Here is a 19,686-nt window from a genome sequence, read left to right on the forward strand (position 1 = left end):
TGTTCACTCTAGGGATAATAATGCACAACCTAAGTTTAACAATCTACTTAGAGTTTGTTAGTATTTCAAATAAAATGTAGAAGTCTTAAAGCTATGGAACTTCTACACTCCCAACTTTATGCTATTCTTATCATATGTGTACATCTACACACTCTCAACCCACCAAAGTGGTGTTCAAATATTTGCTTTCAACAGTCATATGTATATTAAAAGTCTTTAGAGGAGAAAATCATTCCACTATATTTACTCAGGTATTTATGATTTCAGTTGTTCTTCCTTTATTCCTAAAGATACACTTTTCCTCTGGTATTTTTTTCTTCAGCATGAAAAATTTCTCTTAGCATTTCTTTTAGATCAGGTCTTCTGGTGATTAATTCTATTAGATTTCTTTCATCTAAGAATGTTTTTATTTTATCTTAATTCCTGAAGGATATTTTCAATGGATATAGAATTCTGGATTGGGGATTATTTACTTTTAGCATTTTAAAGATGTGTCACTGTATTCTGCCTTCCATAGTGATGGGAAAACTACAGTCTCTACAGAAAACGATCTTTCCTTTGTGTCTTTCTTTGTCTGATTCTCCTCTTCTTATAGGGAGACCAGTCATATTGGATTAGGGCCCACGCATATGACTTCATTTTATCTTAATTTACCTCTTTAAAGGCCCTATCTCCAAATACATTCACATTCTGAAGTACTAGAGGTTAGGACTTCAACATATGAATTTTGGAGGGAGGACACAATTCAGCCCAGAATAGTCACTAAACAAACAGCAACAATAAAAACAATGACCACAACAGCAATAACAACATCATGTTCCTGTATGTCATGTGTTATTTATCTCCGGTCACTTTCAAGAGTTTTTTCTTTATTGTTGATTCTCGCAAGTTTGATTATGATGTGTGTAGGCATGGTTTTTATTTCAGTTTTCTTGATCGGGTTTGCTGAGAAGTCCTTGGAATCATGGTAGCCATGAAAACCAGCAGCCTAGCAGCCTGGAGTTTTGTCTTTATGTGACCTGATTCAGAGCTTGTTCATTGCAAAGAGCCTCTTCTCAGCAGCACCCATTTGACATCATAGCTACCTGAGACAGTTGGGACAAATTGGGGAAAAGGGAACTGACCAAAAACCTAAAGTGAAAAGCCATGGAATGAGATGTCCACAGGGAGCTTTAAAAAGCTCTGACACATTCCAGGATATCTAGGAAGCAAAGAGAAAGCGCAAGTCTGTGCACATGCCCAGGAAAGACCCTTGAAGACCCCTCTCACCTGTGGGTGAACTCGAAGCTCTGCACAAGCTAAGTAAAGGCTAAGGCAGAGTTGAAAAACTACCTGACACGGCATTGAAGGTATGCTCAGTGCTACACTGAGCCCCTCAGCACTGTTACATTTTAGTTCATTACTAAAGTAATAAGAGATTATTATATTTGAGCAGTTATTAATTTATCCTCCCACTGATTCTCCCATTGTTAGAATAAAAGCTTTAAAATATAGCTTTTATTATTATTTAGGTATGGAAAGGTCAACAGATCATAAGAGGGACTGCCACTGAAAAGATAGTTTGTTATACTCACAGACCCCAAGAGGAGGGGGCACACCATGCCACAGGGTGGGAAGCACCAGGGTTGGTCAGGAGGCTGAGGGAGATGTGGGAAATATGGGCAAGAGCCTTTATTGTGGTTTCTGTGGGAAGGAACTGGTGAGGTAGGGTGAGCAGGCTTGGGATTGGCTAGTTTGAACAATTTCAGTGGGCTCTGGGGCAGAGGTGCTGTCTCTAGTTGTCTGGTTCCTTGCTTTTATGGGCTGCATTGCCCCCTCCCACTCGTCTGTTGAAGTCCAAACCCTCAGTACCTCAGAATGTGACCATATTTGGAGACAGGCTTTGAAAAGAGGTAATTAAGGTAAAATGAGGTCATATGGGTGGGCCCTAATCCTGATTGGTGTCCTTATAAGAAGAGTTTAGGACACACAGTGGGAAGACCATATGAGACACAGGGAGAAGATGGCCATCTACAAGCCAAGAAGACAAAAGAAACCAAACTTATTGACACCTTGATTTTGGACTTCTAGCCTCCAGAATCATGAGAAAATAAATACTGTTGTTTAAACCCCCCATTCTGTGGTACTTTGTTGTGGCAGCCCTAGAAACTAATACACTGACCCTGGGGTGATTAGGGCAGGTGCTAGTGGCCAGAGTGTGAAAGCCTGAAGAGGTGGTTGGGGTGTGGGCTCTGGATTGATTGGTTTGCATTTGAAAAGTATGCTGTAGGGTGAGCAGTTTTACTGTCTCTAGGAATTGGCTAACCCTGGAAGGGACAATTTCTTTAGGGTCAGCAAGGCCCCAGATGTCAAAGCACCAGAATACAGAAAATAGAAGACATGGTTTATAAATTGCTCCCTAGTTACAAAAAAAAAAAGAACAAATTTTTGAAAGCACCCTGGTTTGAAGAAGTAAAAAAATAAAGCCATCTTGTCAGTAAACCTAAATATCTTAAACAGAACTGGTTCTATAAACCATAATGACTTACCAAAAGACAGATATATTAGAGCATTCATTTCCAAATGCTACTCATTTCCAAGTACTATATTTCTGCTATAAAATGACAAAAAAGCTTATGTTTCCACTAAAATATGGCTTGGCCCAGATTAATTCTTCTCAGATAAAATCACATTATACAGCTTGAGGACATACCTTCATTTTTGATATTAAAACAAAAACCTAAAAATAATATAATATTCTTAGCATAAATGTAAGTACTGCTAAAAAAATATTCCCATGATATTTTATTTAAATCTGCATTTTATGGAGTGGAGCACATGTGGCTCAGAGGGAAGAAGAAGAATTCATCCAAATTCCCAAACATTTGATATTTAAGTAATTACACGTGTTCTTTGTACAATCATTTATTCAACATATATTTATTAAATACTTGCTCTGTGCTGGAGATCCACAAATGAATAAGACAGTGGTAACTGTGCCCTCAAGAAACTCAGCATTTAGTTGTGGAGATAAATCAATACTGTGTGTGTGTGCGTGTGTGTGTGTGTGGAGGGATTTTCTGTAAGTGAAAGCTTCCCAGAAAAGAGACCTCAACACAGTCTGGAAAGGTAAATAGTAGTAGGGCAGGCCAAAAAATAAATCATGAAGTGGCAGAGGGAGTAAGGTTTGCAAAGACACCCAAGAATGAGATGACACTGTGTTGCTGAACTCACAAGTAGTTCTTTTTGGCCAGAGTATGGGAATTCTTGGGGGAATTCTGAAGGAGGAAGTTGGATTGGTGTGCAAGAGCAGGATCGTGGTGAGTTTAAGTCATGATAAAAAAATTTGAACTCCATCCTGAAGGCATTACAAGTTATTGATGGATTTAAACAATTTAAAAATTGCTCATATTTGTATGTTAGAAAGTATAATCTTGTGGCAGTGGATAGTAGAGTTTCTGGAATAGACTGAAACTGGAATTTTTAAAAATCCAAGGGAAAAAAAATGTGGGCTTAAACAAAATCAGGGTTGGATAAATAATAATGATAAATAAGAGGAGACAATTTGAGAAATATAAGGACATGACCTCACTAATATTTTTTAACCAAATTAATATAAGGGGGAGAAAAGGGAAGAAGAATTTAGGAATGAGTCCTTTGAGGGAACAAGCGAGGGAACCGATTTTGAAAGAAAATTTTAATTTACTCCTAAATGTGCTGCTGATGACTTTCTGTAGCAAATAAGTTGGCTCACTCAGCTCATAAACCTGTTCTCCTCGACCACCTCTATTACAGAGGCTAAATATAAATACTCAATTTTTTTTTTTTTTGGTGAGGAAGATTAGCCCTGAGCTAACATGTGTTGCCAATCCTCCTCTTTTTGCTGAGGAAGACTGGCCCTTGGCTAACATCTGTGGCCCACTTTATACGTGGGATGCCTGTCACAGCATGGCTTGATGAGCGGTGTATAGGTCCATGCCTGGGATCCAAACCTGCGAACCCTGGGCTGCAGAAGTGGAGTGCACGAACTTATCCACTATGTCACCAGGCCGGCCCCTAAATACTCAATTTTAATTAGCCTCCTTAGCAGCTAAGGTTATCTGTGTGACAATCATCTAGCCAATGACATGGCCAAAATCATTGCCCTTTCCCGTTTCTTCCTTCTTCCTGCTCTGAATGTGAGATGTACAGAGCTTCAACAGTCATTGTATAAACATAAGGTGACAAGCACTAGGCAAACACCAAGGAAATCCCTTATTCCTCAACTTTAACAGTATTAAAGTTGAAGAACCTATGCCATAACTGTCTAGCTCCTCTGTTTTCTTAAGTCACTTAAGAAAACTTCTGTTCTCGTGCATCCAAATACATTCCTAATTCTATCCTCCATTGGAGTAGGATTTTCGGATGGAGATGTCCAGGAGATGTCGGGTTGGGTCTGCTTACATGTCTCAGATACTGCCCCCTGACCATCACCACCAGGACAGAATAAGACTGAAACTACTAATTCTAGCTGGAACTCTGCCCCAGGGCAGTCATGGCCAAGTACAATAATCAACACGAGACCAGACCTTGTGGTTCCCAAATGCCAGTTCTATTCTTAAACTTGGGATTGGCTGGCTTCACAGAAATGTCCTGAGAACCTTATTTAAAATGCAGACTCTGTCCTCAGTGATTCCCATCTAGCAGGTCTGGAGTGAAGCCCAGAATCAATCACTCCTCCATGTGATTTTGATGATTAACTAGGTTTAGTCTATCATGATAGTGCCTGAACTTGACTGGAGAGCCTCATCTGGAAATTTAACACTACATAATTTTACCATCTCTCACATTCCTACTATTTACAAAATGCAACTCCATCTAAGCAACAATCCTATCCCATAGTGCTTTATCCTTTTTCTCCAATATTAATCCTTATGCTGCTGTGTTTTCCTCCCAAAAGTTTAAATATGCCCTCAATCCTCACTCTATTGAAAAAAACCTCCCTGTACCCTCAAAGAACATACTATGTGACCTTACCTGAACATTAGCTTTCTCCATAAGGAGATCACTTCCTTTACAGCTTTCCCAAAGAGTGACATCATTTTCCAATGCCCCATAAAACACAAGGCCTAAAATTAAAGTTACCATTCTTCTAAATCCCCAATGTTGCTTCTACACAATGACTTATTCTTCCATGTGTCAAAACATCTTGGTTCATGATCCAGCTTATGGCCCTGTTTCATCCACGCAGCTCTGCTTTCCATTTTCATTGATGACTTTGGTCTTGGATATCAAAGTCTTCTCTAGCCCCAAATCTTGTAATTTTGTATAAATTTAATATCCATGTGAAAGGCCTAGCCAATAACCAGCTTTAAATCCATGCCTTATCTTCAGTCAACTTTATTTCACACTACCTCAAAAATAATATGGCTATAACATTATCTAGAACTATTGTCTTAGAAATTGTGGACTCTAATATTTTTCTGTTTGGCCACAACTTTTCCTTGAATGTCCAACTTTCTGATGCTCTCACTCACACTACTATTGCTTTTTTACTTCTATAGTGATTTTATAGAGCTCTTTTGAGTGCTTAATAAAAAATTTGGCATTTGTCTTCTGAATATTTATTATGGCCCATCTACATTGGCCTTTGTCCTGGTATATGGATCATTGGTAATTAGGGAAGTGGCTTTGGTTCCCAGGGCCAAAGATGGAGAGAAAGTTCACATCTGAAATGATAGCAGAGACCTATTACAGGCAATCTCAACTCCCAAGCACAACCCAAGCATGTTCCTGTGTAAATTTGCAACACAAACAGTTTCAATGGCAGCAGCCAGTTCCTAACTTCCTGACAGTTCAGAAAGTCCAGCCAATAGCTGATTTCACTGCCTTATTCTCCTTCAAGGGTGATTAGCTAGACTGGCTAATAAATAGAACTAGTTAGGGAACATTTCATTTGGCAAACTCCAATTTCTGCAGAAACTATAAAATTGAGATATATAAGGACATTGCTGAAGGGATCAGAGTCAAGGACTAGGTGTCTTATTAAAAATCAAGCATAAGCTGGCTGTGCTCTGGACCCAGGAATACCACACAGGGCACCAGAAGAGGGAATATTCGAGGAGATTTGAATAGCAGAGGAGTCAGTACAGTCTGTTTTCCTGGAGTTAACCATGTATTCTACACTGATATATTGCATCCCTTCTGATAAGGCCAATAAATGTTATCTTGTTTTAGTGAACAAGCATTGAAGGTTATACTTCAATTATTTACTTCCAGGAATGGGTGTGGGTTATAGTCTGTTCCCTTGATGTTCTCCATTTCAATTTATCTATATTTCAATTCTTCATACAGTGATTTCTTATCTAATATACACTGAGAACTGATAATACAAAGATGAAAGAGATCTTTATGTGTTCCAGTGTTAGAAGGGGCTGTCATCAGCTCCGATAAAACTCTAACTTGGTCTGGGTGGTAAGAGATACATACCTGTAAGCTCCTGTCACACCAGCAGGAGTGCTGTCTAAAATCCAAGCACAATACAGACACCCTTTATCAAGATTCTTTGGTCTCTCTTAGGTAGACCAACCCATCTCTTCTGTTCTTGAAATATTACTTACCACAACTACTATATCTTTGTACCAAATTAGAATTTAGAATCGTCTCTATAAAATAGCTATCTTTATCTTGCTATATCATACAGTATAATAAAATTTAAAAAGGAAAAAAAAATCTATCAACTACCTGATATATATATGTAATTCTTGCTTGATTATTAGACTAAGTTAATTTTATCCTGACCAACTTATAATTTTAACATTGAACCTTTCTATTGAGAACAGTGTGAATGCTGAATACTATTCAGTTAACATAACCAAGGGAACAATATGGATACATTTTTAGATCTGATAAATGTGGTTTATTGATCTAGTTGTTTCAGTCTAAACAGAAAACCGATTATAACTAATATCTCTCTCTATTTTTGTATTTTAGTGGAATAGTCAAATCGATTCTCCAAGAAGACAGTTTCAAGTCTATGGAGGCCAGTTTTCTCCTAGTCTCCTAGAAGGCACCGAGTTCTCTTGGTAAGATTTAACTAGCCAGGGTAAACATTGTTACAAAGCTTCAAATTGGAGACTAAATTATTCCCTTTGGCTCTTCATAGTATCAGAGTCAGTAAAAAATAGCCTGTCTTCACTTCTAGCATAGATCTAGTCACTGTAATACAATGTATTAGAACAATGGAAAACAGCCTATTCCAAAACATCAGGCAAAAATAAAGAGCAGATCAAAGTCATCACAATGTTTAAATTGCACTGAATTTATTATACACAATAAGGATAAAAATGAGAAAGAGTTCTTACCATTTGCAGGCAAGCAGCTTGAACTGAAAGATATATCATCAATAGCTATGACTTCATCCTGTTCATGAGTTGAAATTATTTCCCCTTGAAAAAGAACCTGCACAAGAATAACAAAACAAAACAAAAACATAGAGCAAGGAACATCACTGTCTCGCAGTCTTATAGCAGAGATCCTACAAACCACAAACATGTCACTTCCCAGGAGAACTTGGGTGACCATGCCAATTCCAAGTGGAGAGAGATCCAAGCATCCCTCTCAAAGACAAGAAAATGTACAGTCATCTCTGAATCTCCCATGTCTAGCATAGGTTACGTAACATGCTTGTGAAATGAAGCAACATTCATGTGGTTTCTTCCCTATAATCCTCTGCATTTGGTTCCTATGTGTTCATACTATTTAGTATTTACCAGCTCTTGGACCCAGACTCCATCTTGATCTCTGGTTCATGGCATTTTGCAACTGTGCCCCATTTCCACCTCTGGCTCTCTAAATTTTATTCACAGTCTCGCTTTGGATGCCCTTGTGTTATCCTCTTGCACATTTTCTGCCATTATCTAAATATAGCTTGGGACATAGACTGAAAACGGTTGTTCAGTGACTTATTGTTAAAATGACTGAATGTTATATTGTGACGTGGAGCCAGCCTAAGTCTGTACCGAGAGGAAATACTCCAGTATAATGAATCTGAGAAACTTAGAAAGAAACTACTCTCCAATTTCCTAATTACTTACATCAATAGAAAATTGGTGTGTTGGTGGAGAGTATTATCCCACCCTCGCTAAGGAATACCAATGATGTCTGAGGCTTAATTCATGGATGCATTAAACTTGTGTGCATTGGTCAGCCTTGCTTATAATATAAACATTTTATTATTTCAAAAAGTCAGCACTGCTTTTTAGCTTAACAACTGGTCTGCATGCAGGAAACACCAGCAGATCATTTTGCTGTGCTGCATTCTCTTTTGTCTTGTCCAACATGATATACTAACATATTTCCTTTCAAACCAGATGCTATCTACTAGTCTATTAAAAATATGATGTGAAACATCCACAACCTATCAAGCAGGTTTGTCCACATGTAACCCTAAGAAAGTCATCTTTTCTTTTACATAAGATGGAATAACTGTGTGACCACTTATAAATGAGGACCATGTTGGAACAGGCCTATCAAAGATCCTGGTGTAGGGATGGTTTTATGTGAGGAGAGTACAGCATAGTGATTAAAGTATATATTTGGAACCAGACTACTTGGGTTCAGATCCCAGCTACAACACTTAATAGCAACAGGACCTTGGAGAAGTTGTTTAACATCTCTGTATCTCAATTTTCTTCTTTGTGAAAAGGTACTGATAAAAATAATACGTTATTGCCTATGTAAGGCTTATGCAAGGATAAACAAGTTATTACATGTACAACAGCACTTGGTATATAGTTGGAATTAAGTAAGTGTTAGCTGTTATTATAACATAGAGTTATTTAAGTATACAAGCTACAGTCGTCCTTCGGTATCCACAGGGGATTGGTCCCAGGACCGCTGGGGGGTACCAAAATCCACCATGCTCAAGTCCCTCATATAAAATGGCTAGTATTTGCATCTAACCTACGTACATCCTCCTGTACACTTTGGCATCTCTAGATGACTTATAATACCTAATAAAATGTAAATGCTATGAAAATAGTTGTTATACTGTATTTTTTAGGGAATAATGACAAGAAAAAAAGTCTGTACATGTTCAGTACAGACTCGCCCTTCACCGACGTTTTGATCTGTGGTTGGTTGAATGTGCGGATGCGAAACCCGTGGATACAGAGGACCAACTGTAATGTATGAGTAGTGTGTTTATAGATTAAAAAATCTATTCTCTACAGATTGATATTTTATTCCTCTTGCAAGCCCTTTCACATAGTTGCATTCCTTAGTTCTTGCTGAGCTAAGCAGACACCTGTTGTAGCCATATTGAAAGAGAGAAGTAGAAATGAGGTTAACTAATCACAAGTTTCCTCTGTTTTCCTCCACACTTTCCTCCCCAAAAGACCATTCACCCTCAGGATTTCAACTCTCACCCAGGCAGATGAAACATAAATTTACATCACAAATGTCAACTTTTCTCCTGAGCTCTCCTCCCATATTTCCACAGCCTGCTGGACATTTTCACTCAAATGACACAACATCACTTCTAATTCATAATATTCTTTCCCCTCAAACTGGACCTCTCACCTGATTCTCTTTCTCTGACAATGGTAGCAGAACACTGCCACTCTTCAATGCACAAATATCCAAAACGACCTTTAGAATCACTTTCTCCCCCAGTCCCATGTCCAACCAATCAAAATCTAAGCCCTCTTCTCTTTCCATTCCTATTTTCGATCCTATATTTTCATACCTGATCTAATGAAGTAGCTTTTAAATTACCTTCTTACCTTCAATTCTCTTTATCAGAGTATGCAATCTGTACAACACATTTATTTGATTCAATTAAATTATATGTTACCTTGGTATAACTGAAGAAAATTTAGTGTGAAAACTGGCCACCATTTGATTCCACCAGCCCAGCAAGAGGAAATGTTTTTCTTAGGGAAAGAACTATTTCTCTAAATGTAGGGGAATTTACTAATGGGTGTGTGTTGATATGAAACATCAAGCATAACTAGATAATCTAGTCAAATATATTTAAATAAAAATATTTTCCAGGGATTTTTGTTGGGATCCTGTAACAAGAGATGGGTTGAATTAGCTAAAGAAAGTGGGACTCCAAGATGACTTTAAAAAAAGCCAGGTCCTACGGTCAGAGGCTGTATTTGTGTATGGTAGTTGTATTTCTAAGGAAAGTGATGTCTAACATTCCTTGTTTTCTCTAAAACCTTGGCAAATAAGTTGTTCCAAACATCTGCCTCATTTTAACTGTGTTGGAGAAATAAAGAAAAGAGCAACAAAGTAGCAAAATAAGAGCAGATCACAACACAGATAACGGAGTTAGGAGTTTGGCAACATCACAGAAGTCAGGGACAGCCGGCATTGATCCAATGTAAACATGAGACAGAGTCCTCTCACCCCAAATATTGTAAGAGAAGATGGCCTCTGAAGGGAGGCAAGGGGTCACCGCTCAAGACACTTGATTTAAATCTTTGATGACACTTTGACTGTAGGTGAATACTAGACATAAACTCACCTGGATTATACTAGTAAATACATGAACAGAAACTCTTGTAGTTATATTTATCATATTAGAGTTTTCTTAATTAGTAGTATACGTTCAATATTATTTCTTAAGCAAACATATCAAACATAAAAAGATGCCAGTAATGTTTTCCTCATCATGTGTTCACATAATAAACATTCTTGAATTAAGAGGTAAAATGGCTGATTATGATTTTGAAAAGTTTGAGAGTAGAATTTTCTTTTAAGAATTTTTATTTATTTTTATGAATAACTTATCTTTTGCCCATATTAATCAAGTCTATTGTTTCTGAATAGGAGGCTGCAGAGAACTCTCCAGCGTTTCTAAATGGAATATCAAAGAAATGACAAGTAGATAATCACGTATTAAAAATGCTTCAGTAGCTTTTAAAAATGCAGGCACTGACTTCTCATTTAGTTTAAGAATCCAAACATTCAACTTGAAAACCGTAGTCAATTATATGCTTAGTAACATAGTATTCATTCCTTCCTACCCAGAAAACTAATACATCAGCTCCCTTCGAGAACAAAAAAAAAGGGGGTGAGGGAAGAGTTCCCTTGAATTTGAGACTAAATTTCTGCTATATATTTAGCCTAGTTTATTCTTTGCTTCCACGAATATTTTAGGACAATAGTAAAATTAATTGCTTATGTGTGCAATTTTGAAAAATGTGATTGCAGTTTATCGGTACCACACAGTGCATAATAATGTTGCTTCATCCAATACAGCAGACAAAAGAATATTTAATAAGTCATGCAACAGATTTGACGAAATCTCGAGGTTGGATTTTTTTTCTTCTATGTCTTATAAGTCCTTATAATGCTTTAACATGGTGAAAAAATTATCATGGCTCAGTGACTAAATGATTGAGATTTGAAATCAAACTATTCTAGGTTCTAATCTGGTATGGGATTTAGTGGGTTACTCCACTCTCTAAAGCTCATAATCATCGTGTGAACAATGGAGTAAATTATAGTTCTACTTCAGAGAACTGTCATGAAGAGTCAATAAGATAACATAAACAAAGGACTAACTGCAGTGCCTTAAACATAGTAAGTGCTCAGTATATGCTAGATGTTATTATTCCTTAAACATCTTCAGAAACTTTCTGAAATGCTGCCATCTTTGTTGACTAAATGCCTAAACACCATTTCTTGTTTATGCAGCAGTACTCCCTCAGAAACTAAACATGCTTCAATTTTATTAAGGGACAGACCTAGTACTTTACAGATGAAGGTTAGAGCTGGCGTTTGGGGGGTTATAAAGCCCTCATGTGAGAGCAAGATCCAGAGGCTTTCTCAGAAGCCCATGCTAAGCCAGGTCCAGCTGGGACTAGATTCTCCTGCTTGGATATTTCTAAGGAAGCATGAATGGCTTCAAACTATCAGAAGGCAGCATGGAGGGGGAATTGCAGAAAACAGAATAATTCTCAGAGGCTTGTAAATTGTGAAGCAGCAGTTATTGTCTGGAGATGCTGATTACAAAGTGCCCTCAAATAAGCCCCTCGCTAAAGCTTTTCAGGAACCAGCTACTAGATGGTGGCAGGCAGTGTTACAAGCACAGCACATCCCCGTGACCCCGCTAAACAAAGGCAAATGAAGATGCTCACTTGCTGACAGGACAGAACTAAAACATACCTGCAATCTCAAAGATTGGTACAGCCAAAAGATCCCAAGAGAGTCGTATGGTTTCCTAATTTTTACAAAGCCTTTGAGGTGGAAGCACCGTTGTCATATCAGCAATAAAGTATTTTAGGAAACAAATTGCACATGCATTGGCTTTGGTTGAAGCCACTGCTGCATTTTAAAGCACTCAAGTGAATAACTTCGCTGCCTCAGCTACAGCTGAATTGCCCTGGAGATGATATATTTGAGAGTTTTAAGTTTTATATTTAGCTACTGCACATATTTAATCATCAACCCCCACAATGTGCTAGCTGGGAATGGACAGCTGAGAAAAACAAGGAAGTTATTTTAAAAGGTTTAACCTACAAGATCCAGTAGGTTCCAGCTCTGCCCAACATCCAAATCTCGGTTGCGCTACTAGTAAAGACCTTGACCTAAAGATGGAGATAGTTAGAGATAAGAAGGCAAACTTGACAAAAGTAGTTTAAGACTCTTTTACCATCCACTCTGTTTCAAAGTTGGAAAATATGTGTAAATACTGATAAAGTTTATACCTAGACAAGATTCCCATGTCAGTCATTACAGTTTATACAAGCATGCAGATAGAAGGGACTTCAGCACGTTCATCCTTCAACATCTAGTCAATGTGACTCAATCCCTTCAGAAGCACACTTGCCTCTGTTTCGTTGCTTGTGTTGTTATTGAGAAAAGACAGAGAGACACTGGGGAGTAAGAAAAGAAGTGTAAGAAATAAACTAGAAACTTCTCTAGCTGTTAATGATACCTAAACATCCACAACAAATTAGTTGCATTATTGGTGTTCAGAGTTCTCGTTCTGCACACCACTCCACACCAAAGCCAGGAGCACATAATGTCTTGTCCCCATGTTTGTCAAAAATCTTCCTTTTGCAAACCATATATCAGATAAGGGGTTAATATCCAAAATATATAAGAACTCATACAACTCAATATCAAAAAACACATAAAATGGGCAGAGGATCTGAATAGACATTCTTCCAAAGAACATATTCGAAGGGCCAAAAGGTACATGAAAATGTACTCAACATCACTGATCATCAGGGAAATGCAAATCAAAACCATAATGATACATATTTCACACGTTAGAATGGCTATTATCAAAAAAACAAGAGAGAATGTGTTGGCGAGGATGTGGAGAACTGTGCACTGTTGGTGGAAATGTAAACTGGCACAGACACTATGGAAAACGATATGGTGTTCTTCAAGAAATTAACAATAGAACCACTATATAATCCCACACTCCCACGTCTGGGTATATATCCAACAGAAATGAAATCACTGTCTCAAAGAGATATCTGCATTCCCATATTTATTGCAGCATTATTTTCACAACAGCCAAGACATGCAAACGACACAAGTGTCCATCAATGGATAAATGGATAAAGAAAATATGCCATATACAAACAAAGGAATAATTCAGCCATAGAAAGAAGGAAATCCTGCCATTTATGAGAACATGGATGGACCTTGAGGGTATTATGCTAAATGAAATAAGTCAGACAAAGAAGGACAAATACCGTATGATCTCACTTAACGGGTTGAAATTAAAAAAGCCAAACTCATAGAAACAGAGAATAGAATGGCAGTTGACAGGGGCTGTGGGGTGGGGGAAATGGGGAAATGTTGGTCAAAGGGTACAAACTTCTAGCTGTAAGATGAATAAGTTCTGGGTATCTAATACGCAGCATGGTGACTATAGCTAATAATACTGTATTATATACTTGAAAGTTGATAAGAGAATAGATCTTAAATGTTTTCACTACATGAAAAAAAAATTGTAATTATGTGAGGGGATGGATGTGTTAACCAACTTTACTGTGGTAATCATTCCACAATATATACGTGTATCAAATCATCACGTGGTACACCTTAAACTCACACAATATTATATGTCAACTATATCTCAATAAAGCTGGAAAAAAAATCTCTTAACATGGTACTGGGAACATTCTCTGAATCCCACTTAGTACATCCCAAGTGCCCCAAGTAAGTCTTTGTTAAATAAGTGAATCAGTCATTCATAGGAAGACTTAAATGCCTGATGGCTTAAGATCCTTCCCCACACACTCACCAATATTTGATTTCAATAGAGTACAAAGCCTTAGATGACAGAATTGTGTTTCTAACTATACAGTTCTTCTTAAGTTCTATTGTCTAGGTATCATTGAACCATCTACTAAGTGATTTTCTTTGATCTTCTTTGGATCCCCGTGTAGTTTACAAAAGCCTGAAAATTCCAAACTACCATGATTTTATGACAAATCAATCAAGAAAACGTGCCATTCTTATAATTGTTTACATAATAGAGATTCTGCTCATTCTCCCATCCTTCCTCTTGGCCACTCCAAATAACTGAAGTTAAAATTAAATCCAGGGGCTGGCCCGGTTGTGCAAGCAGTTAAGTGCGCGCGCTCTGCTGTGGTGGCCTGGGGTTCACAGGTTTGGATCCCAGGCGTGCACTGACGCACTGCTTGGCAAGCCATGCTGTGGCGGTGTCCCCCCACACAAAGTGGAGGAGGATGGGCATGGATGATGGCCCGGGGCCGGTCTTCGTCAGCAAAAAAAGAGGAGGATTGGCAGATGTTAGCACAGGGCTGATCTCCTCACAAAAAAATTAAATTAAATTAAATTAAATCCAATTCAATCCCTATATTTAAGCAAGTGCTAAATCTATCACATATCAGATGATTTTCTACTCTGTATCAAAATTATAAAATTGATTATTATATTATTCTAATAATATATGACAAAGGATACCTACTTGGACTAAATTGGTCCACAAACCAGGTTTAAAATGCAAATTCATTCAGAATAACATGTTTTAGGATTCCATTTTTAACTGGAAAATTTTGCTTAGCTGTCCCAAATGCCAAAATATGTAATACTTTTCCAAGAACTTCTGTAACAATCATTTGATTATAATTTCCACCACACATTGTTTTATTAGGCTGTATAAATAAGTTTGTCTTTTATAGGCTTGCATTGGCTTTAACTTAAAATTATTTTGGAAAATAATGGCTGTATTGAATAATTTGAGTTTAACTATGAAATAAATATGACAATGATTCCACTTCAACAGCATTTGGAATTAGTATTTAAATCAAACAGTCTATTTCCTCATATCCAACGTTAACTCTTCTCTCTCAAAAGCCTGAGAAAAAGTCTGGAAAGGAAGTGATTTTTGAGAATAAAAAATGAAAGGAAAGAGGAAGTTGGAGTAGTAAGAGACAGAGAGAAGAAAATGGAGGCAACTCAAGAAATTAAGAAGAGAATTAGAAGGTTTTATTTTACTAATATATCAATATTTCTTAATATCAGCTATAGTTTTGATACATAAATTTAAAACTTTTTTTTTATTTTTATTATTATTATTTATTTGGTGAGGAAGATCAGCCCTGAGCTAACATCTGTGGCCATCTTCCTCTATTTGTATATGGGATGCCACCACAGCATGGCTTGATGAGTGATGCATAGGTCTGTGCCCGGGATCTGAAACTGCAAACCCAAGGTTGCTGAAGTGGAGTGTGCAAATTTAACCACTATGCCACCAGGTCAGCCCCGTTTTTAGTTTTTTTTGCTGAGAAAGATTTGTCCTGAGCTAACAGTGTTGCCAATTTTCCTCTTTTTTTTTTTTTTTTTTTTGTTGTTATGTGAGCCACCGACACAGCATGACCACTAACAGACAAGTGGTCTAGTTTCATGCTCGGGAACGGAATCTGGGCTGCCAAAGCGGAGTGCACCAAACTTTAACCACTAGGCCACTGGGACTGGCCCTGAAACCTTTTTTTAAAGTGTCTTTTAGGGTGACCGGCCATCCCAATTTCCTGGTACTGTTTGGTTTTAGCACTTGAAAGTCCTGGCAAATCCCTCTGTCTTTGGCCACTGGGACCGTTAGTCATCCTACTTTTAATTCACCTGGTGTTAAAAATCTGTATCTTGTCATTTTTCCTTCAAAGACATAGTTAGAAAATACAACACACACACCTGAAATCTCTGGGAGCTCTGGATTTTGATGACATTTCTCTCCCACTGATTTTGGAGCCCAGCTGTGTTTTGCCATAAATGCTGAATAGGACCACCACGTGTAGTTTGAAGACCAGCTGTTAATTTGCCACTCCCTTGGCTGGAGAAGTAATAAAATGTAACCTGTGAAAAATAATTAATGTCCAAACAATTATAATAAAGAAGTTCCCAAATGTGAAAAGTATTTAAAGTGCTGTGTGCTTTCAAATACCTGACAAGCATGTTGGCTATCTGTCGGAAGAAAAACTCTGCTTTTTAAATTTGAGAAAGTAGAATTCACTTTGGAGACCAAGGAGAGGAAGTAGGCTGTTGGAAACAAGAGTCAGCGTGTTAGATTCAGAGCAATCTCTGGTAAACTTACTTACTACATCAGGCAATAATTCAGGCCTATATCCACATTAGGTAAATATGTTTTTGTTTAAAGAAGCAAAATGGTCTGACTGAAGTTTTTACTTCATTATATTCCCCAGTGAAATAACTAACTGTGATTATACACTCTCTAACACCATTATGGGCTGCAGTGCATAACCCAATTTATCTCATATAACATAGAAAGTTATAACCTTACAAAGATAGTATCCAGAGAAAACATTATACTGGGACTCTCCACCAAAATAAGCAATTCAAAGAAGAATTCAAAAGAGATCACTGTTTGCTATGCTTTTCTCCAGAAAGAATTGGATCAAATAGTTCCAGCCTTTCCCAGGAAGATGGAAAACAATACTGAGCCCTGCTGCTGTCCTGTACACTGCAGTACAGACCATGCCAGTGGACTGTTACTGTTTAGACGCCTATAAAATAAATGTGGAACATTCACTGGGTTTTCATAGATTTCCTGCAATGCTTGGCAAGGTTATAGTGTATAATCTGGGAACCACTGTTTTCTGCTACTCTATTTGATGTGCCACTATTTGTCAAAAGGAATGAAAAAAGTGATGTTGATGATGATTATGATTACATATCTACCTAAGGTAGTCAGTGGTATTTTAAAGCTGGATTTGAAATCAAATTTAATCATCACATCATTGAAAGAATCAATAGTAAAATTATGAAACCTAAGAAACCTCTTCTTCCCTACTGTTACTCTAAAATTGTACCCTAATTAAGCAGAAGAGTGACATTAATGATTGCTTATAGATACAGTCAGAGGAATAATTCAAATCCCTGCAATAACAGAAAATTGTCCTGAGAATGTACTCCCTGGAATAATTATATAAACATAATTCAGATGAAAAGCTAGTTTCATGGTGATACAAATGGACTATTATTAGTTTGCTCTTGCTTCATATTCCACAGGTAAAGCAAATTTTAAGCAAGTGAATAATCAAATAAGCATAATTAGCCATATGGATATACTGTTTTAGGTTTAAATAATATTATATTAGTAATACAAATGGCAATAGTATTCAACAGACCTTAAATTATTGTTTATAAATATTCAGCTAGTAAAAAGCATCCATGAGATACACAGGAAAAATTATTTTCATTTGTCAAGGAAATTACTTAAATTAATCACATTTATTTTAAAAAGTTTGGTCTTAAAAATCACATTTGACACATTAAGCTATTAAATAATAGAGTAGTATTTGCAATAAAATTTTTCAAATCACACATGAATAAATTATGTAGATACTTTAGCAGGGTGTTTTATAAATATAAACTGTGTCATTTGGTATGTGTTATGACACTGTAAATTATTCTGTATTTTGTCAAAAATTAAATAATGGTTAATCTTCAGGTTATCATAAAAAGTAAAGTTTTAAATTCAGAAACAGCTTGAGATCCTTTGACATTTTCTCTAGTCATCAACTTTCTTTTCATGGGCAAAAAAAAAAACGTGTTCAAAACGCACCCAATAGCAACATCTGTTTTCTACATTTAATTCCAACTTTAGTGACAACAGCAAGCATTTTTTTAAATACCCACTCAATTTTACCTTTCTCCCTGTACTATGAGTATAGAATATCTTTATTTCACAGATGGATATGTTCCTTAGAGAGGAATACCACCTTCTAGAAAGTTCTTTTGCTTTCCATAAAACTGTAGTCATCATGTCTACGAGTATAATAAAAAAAGCAGATTCTTGGCAGCATAACTTTTTTGCACATGCCCATTCTCTCATTTGACACCCCATCCTGCTGCTGGCTCTAACAATTAAGAAGAGACTTATGAAACTGATAACAAAAAATATATCCAGTGTTCTCTCTACACACCCCTCTTACTCCTTGAAGGAGCCTAGTAACATAAATATCACGTACACACATCATCATCATTGTCATCATCATATGTCTCCTATTAATCTCTACACCACATTCATTTCAGTGTATTTATATGATTCATAAATTCCCATTTTACGCTTGCATCCATAAAAGCAACTGCCTGACATTTCTTTAACACATATTTAAAATAATCTTCTAAGAAAGTGTTAATAATTCAAATCACAAAATAAGAACACAAACAGCATGATTTCAATTATAATCTTAAATGTTTGTATTAAATGGCTTTCAAAAATATTTTTTTCTCAGTTGCTGGGTAAGTGTTAGAGTAAAATCCCAACATAAATCAAGTTTGATGACAAAAAAAGGAAGTATATAAAATATGAAAGCAACAAAAACAATGAATCAAGTTTTGAGGGCTAAATCCACTAACTTTAGCAGTGAATTCCACCAACCTTGATCCTCAGGAAAGATAAGGCAGAATTTTCAGTCTCACTTTCCTCAACTATTAATAGGCAGCCTTGTGTTCCCTTCATTTTCCAAGTTCTAAATGATTAATGGGAATGAATATGAGCAGGAGAAACATAAATCCTATTGCATGCTACAGAGTATCCAACTGGCTCAAAGGAACTCAAAAAATGGAATATTTTGATAGTGAGATAATATCAGTTCTCAAGAACATTTCCCAAAAATCAGGCTGCAGGAATGGATCATCACGACAAGGTCCAAGGCCTGAAGCAAAAGTTAAAATGTCAACACTTTTGGAAAGGGAAAAATGTGTTCCTCTATGACAGAAATATGGCCCAGTTCAGATAACAGAGAGGAAATAATAGTCTTAGATACAAATTTTCTCAACTTGGTCATTTCTATTTATTAAATTCTGTTTACACTGAATCCTAAGTTTTGTCTCATACACATTCATTAAATTAACAAGCTCAAAGCAACCACCTCATATTTGCTAAAACTGTATCTCTTAAAGGATACCCTCAAAGAGCAATCCCTTATAATTGCTAGCAACTTGTAATTGAATGCTGCCATATCAATTTAAGTCAGCTTCAGTGATAAAGAGCTAGGTGAGTCACTTTAAGAAATCATAAAACATGCAACATGAGAGTGATGTTAATGAAAATGCCAATGTAAAGACTTCTGAAAATTTTCTCCTCTGAAAGCAATGAAAAAATTGGCAAAAATGGTGATAGCAAAGATTGGGGTAAACTGGAGAGATTTCACTCAAGAAATGGCTGGATCTCAGTAAAAACAATGAGTTTTATGGTTTTTTTAA

At 36.8% G+C, this 19,686-nt stretch overlaps 1 protein-coding gene across 6 annotated transcripts in view; it reads right to left on the reverse strand.

The window, feature by feature from the left end:
* Positions 1-19,686, reverse strand: part of MALRD1 (MAM and LDL receptor class A domain containing 1) — an 846,741-nt gene that overhangs the window by 652,743 nt on the left and 174,312 nt on the right. For 5 of the 6 annotated variants that reach the window (XM_087420773.1, XM_087420775.1, XM_087420776.1 and 2 more), the window contains 3 exons: positions 16,400-16,494; positions 16,150-16,311; positions 7,323-7,419 (listed from right to left, as the gene is read on the reverse strand). In XM_087420773.1, the coding sequence (XP_087276899.1) occupies positions 7,323-7,419; positions 16,150-16,311; positions 16,400-16,494 (354 nt within the window). The remainder of the gene's footprint in view (positions 1-7,322; positions 7,420-16,149; positions 16,312-16,399; positions 16,495-19,686) is intronic. The other variant, XM_087420777.1, reaches the window with a different exon arrangement.

The sequence above is a fragment of the Ceratotherium simum genome, chromosome 32, assembly GCF_057802395.1.
Source record: "Ceratotherium simum simum isolate JZ-2026a chromosome 32, ASM5780239v1, whole genome shotgun sequence".
Classification (NCBI taxonomy): domain Eukaryota; kingdom Metazoa; phylum Chordata; class Mammalia; order Perissodactyla; family Rhinocerotidae; genus Ceratotherium; species Ceratotherium simum.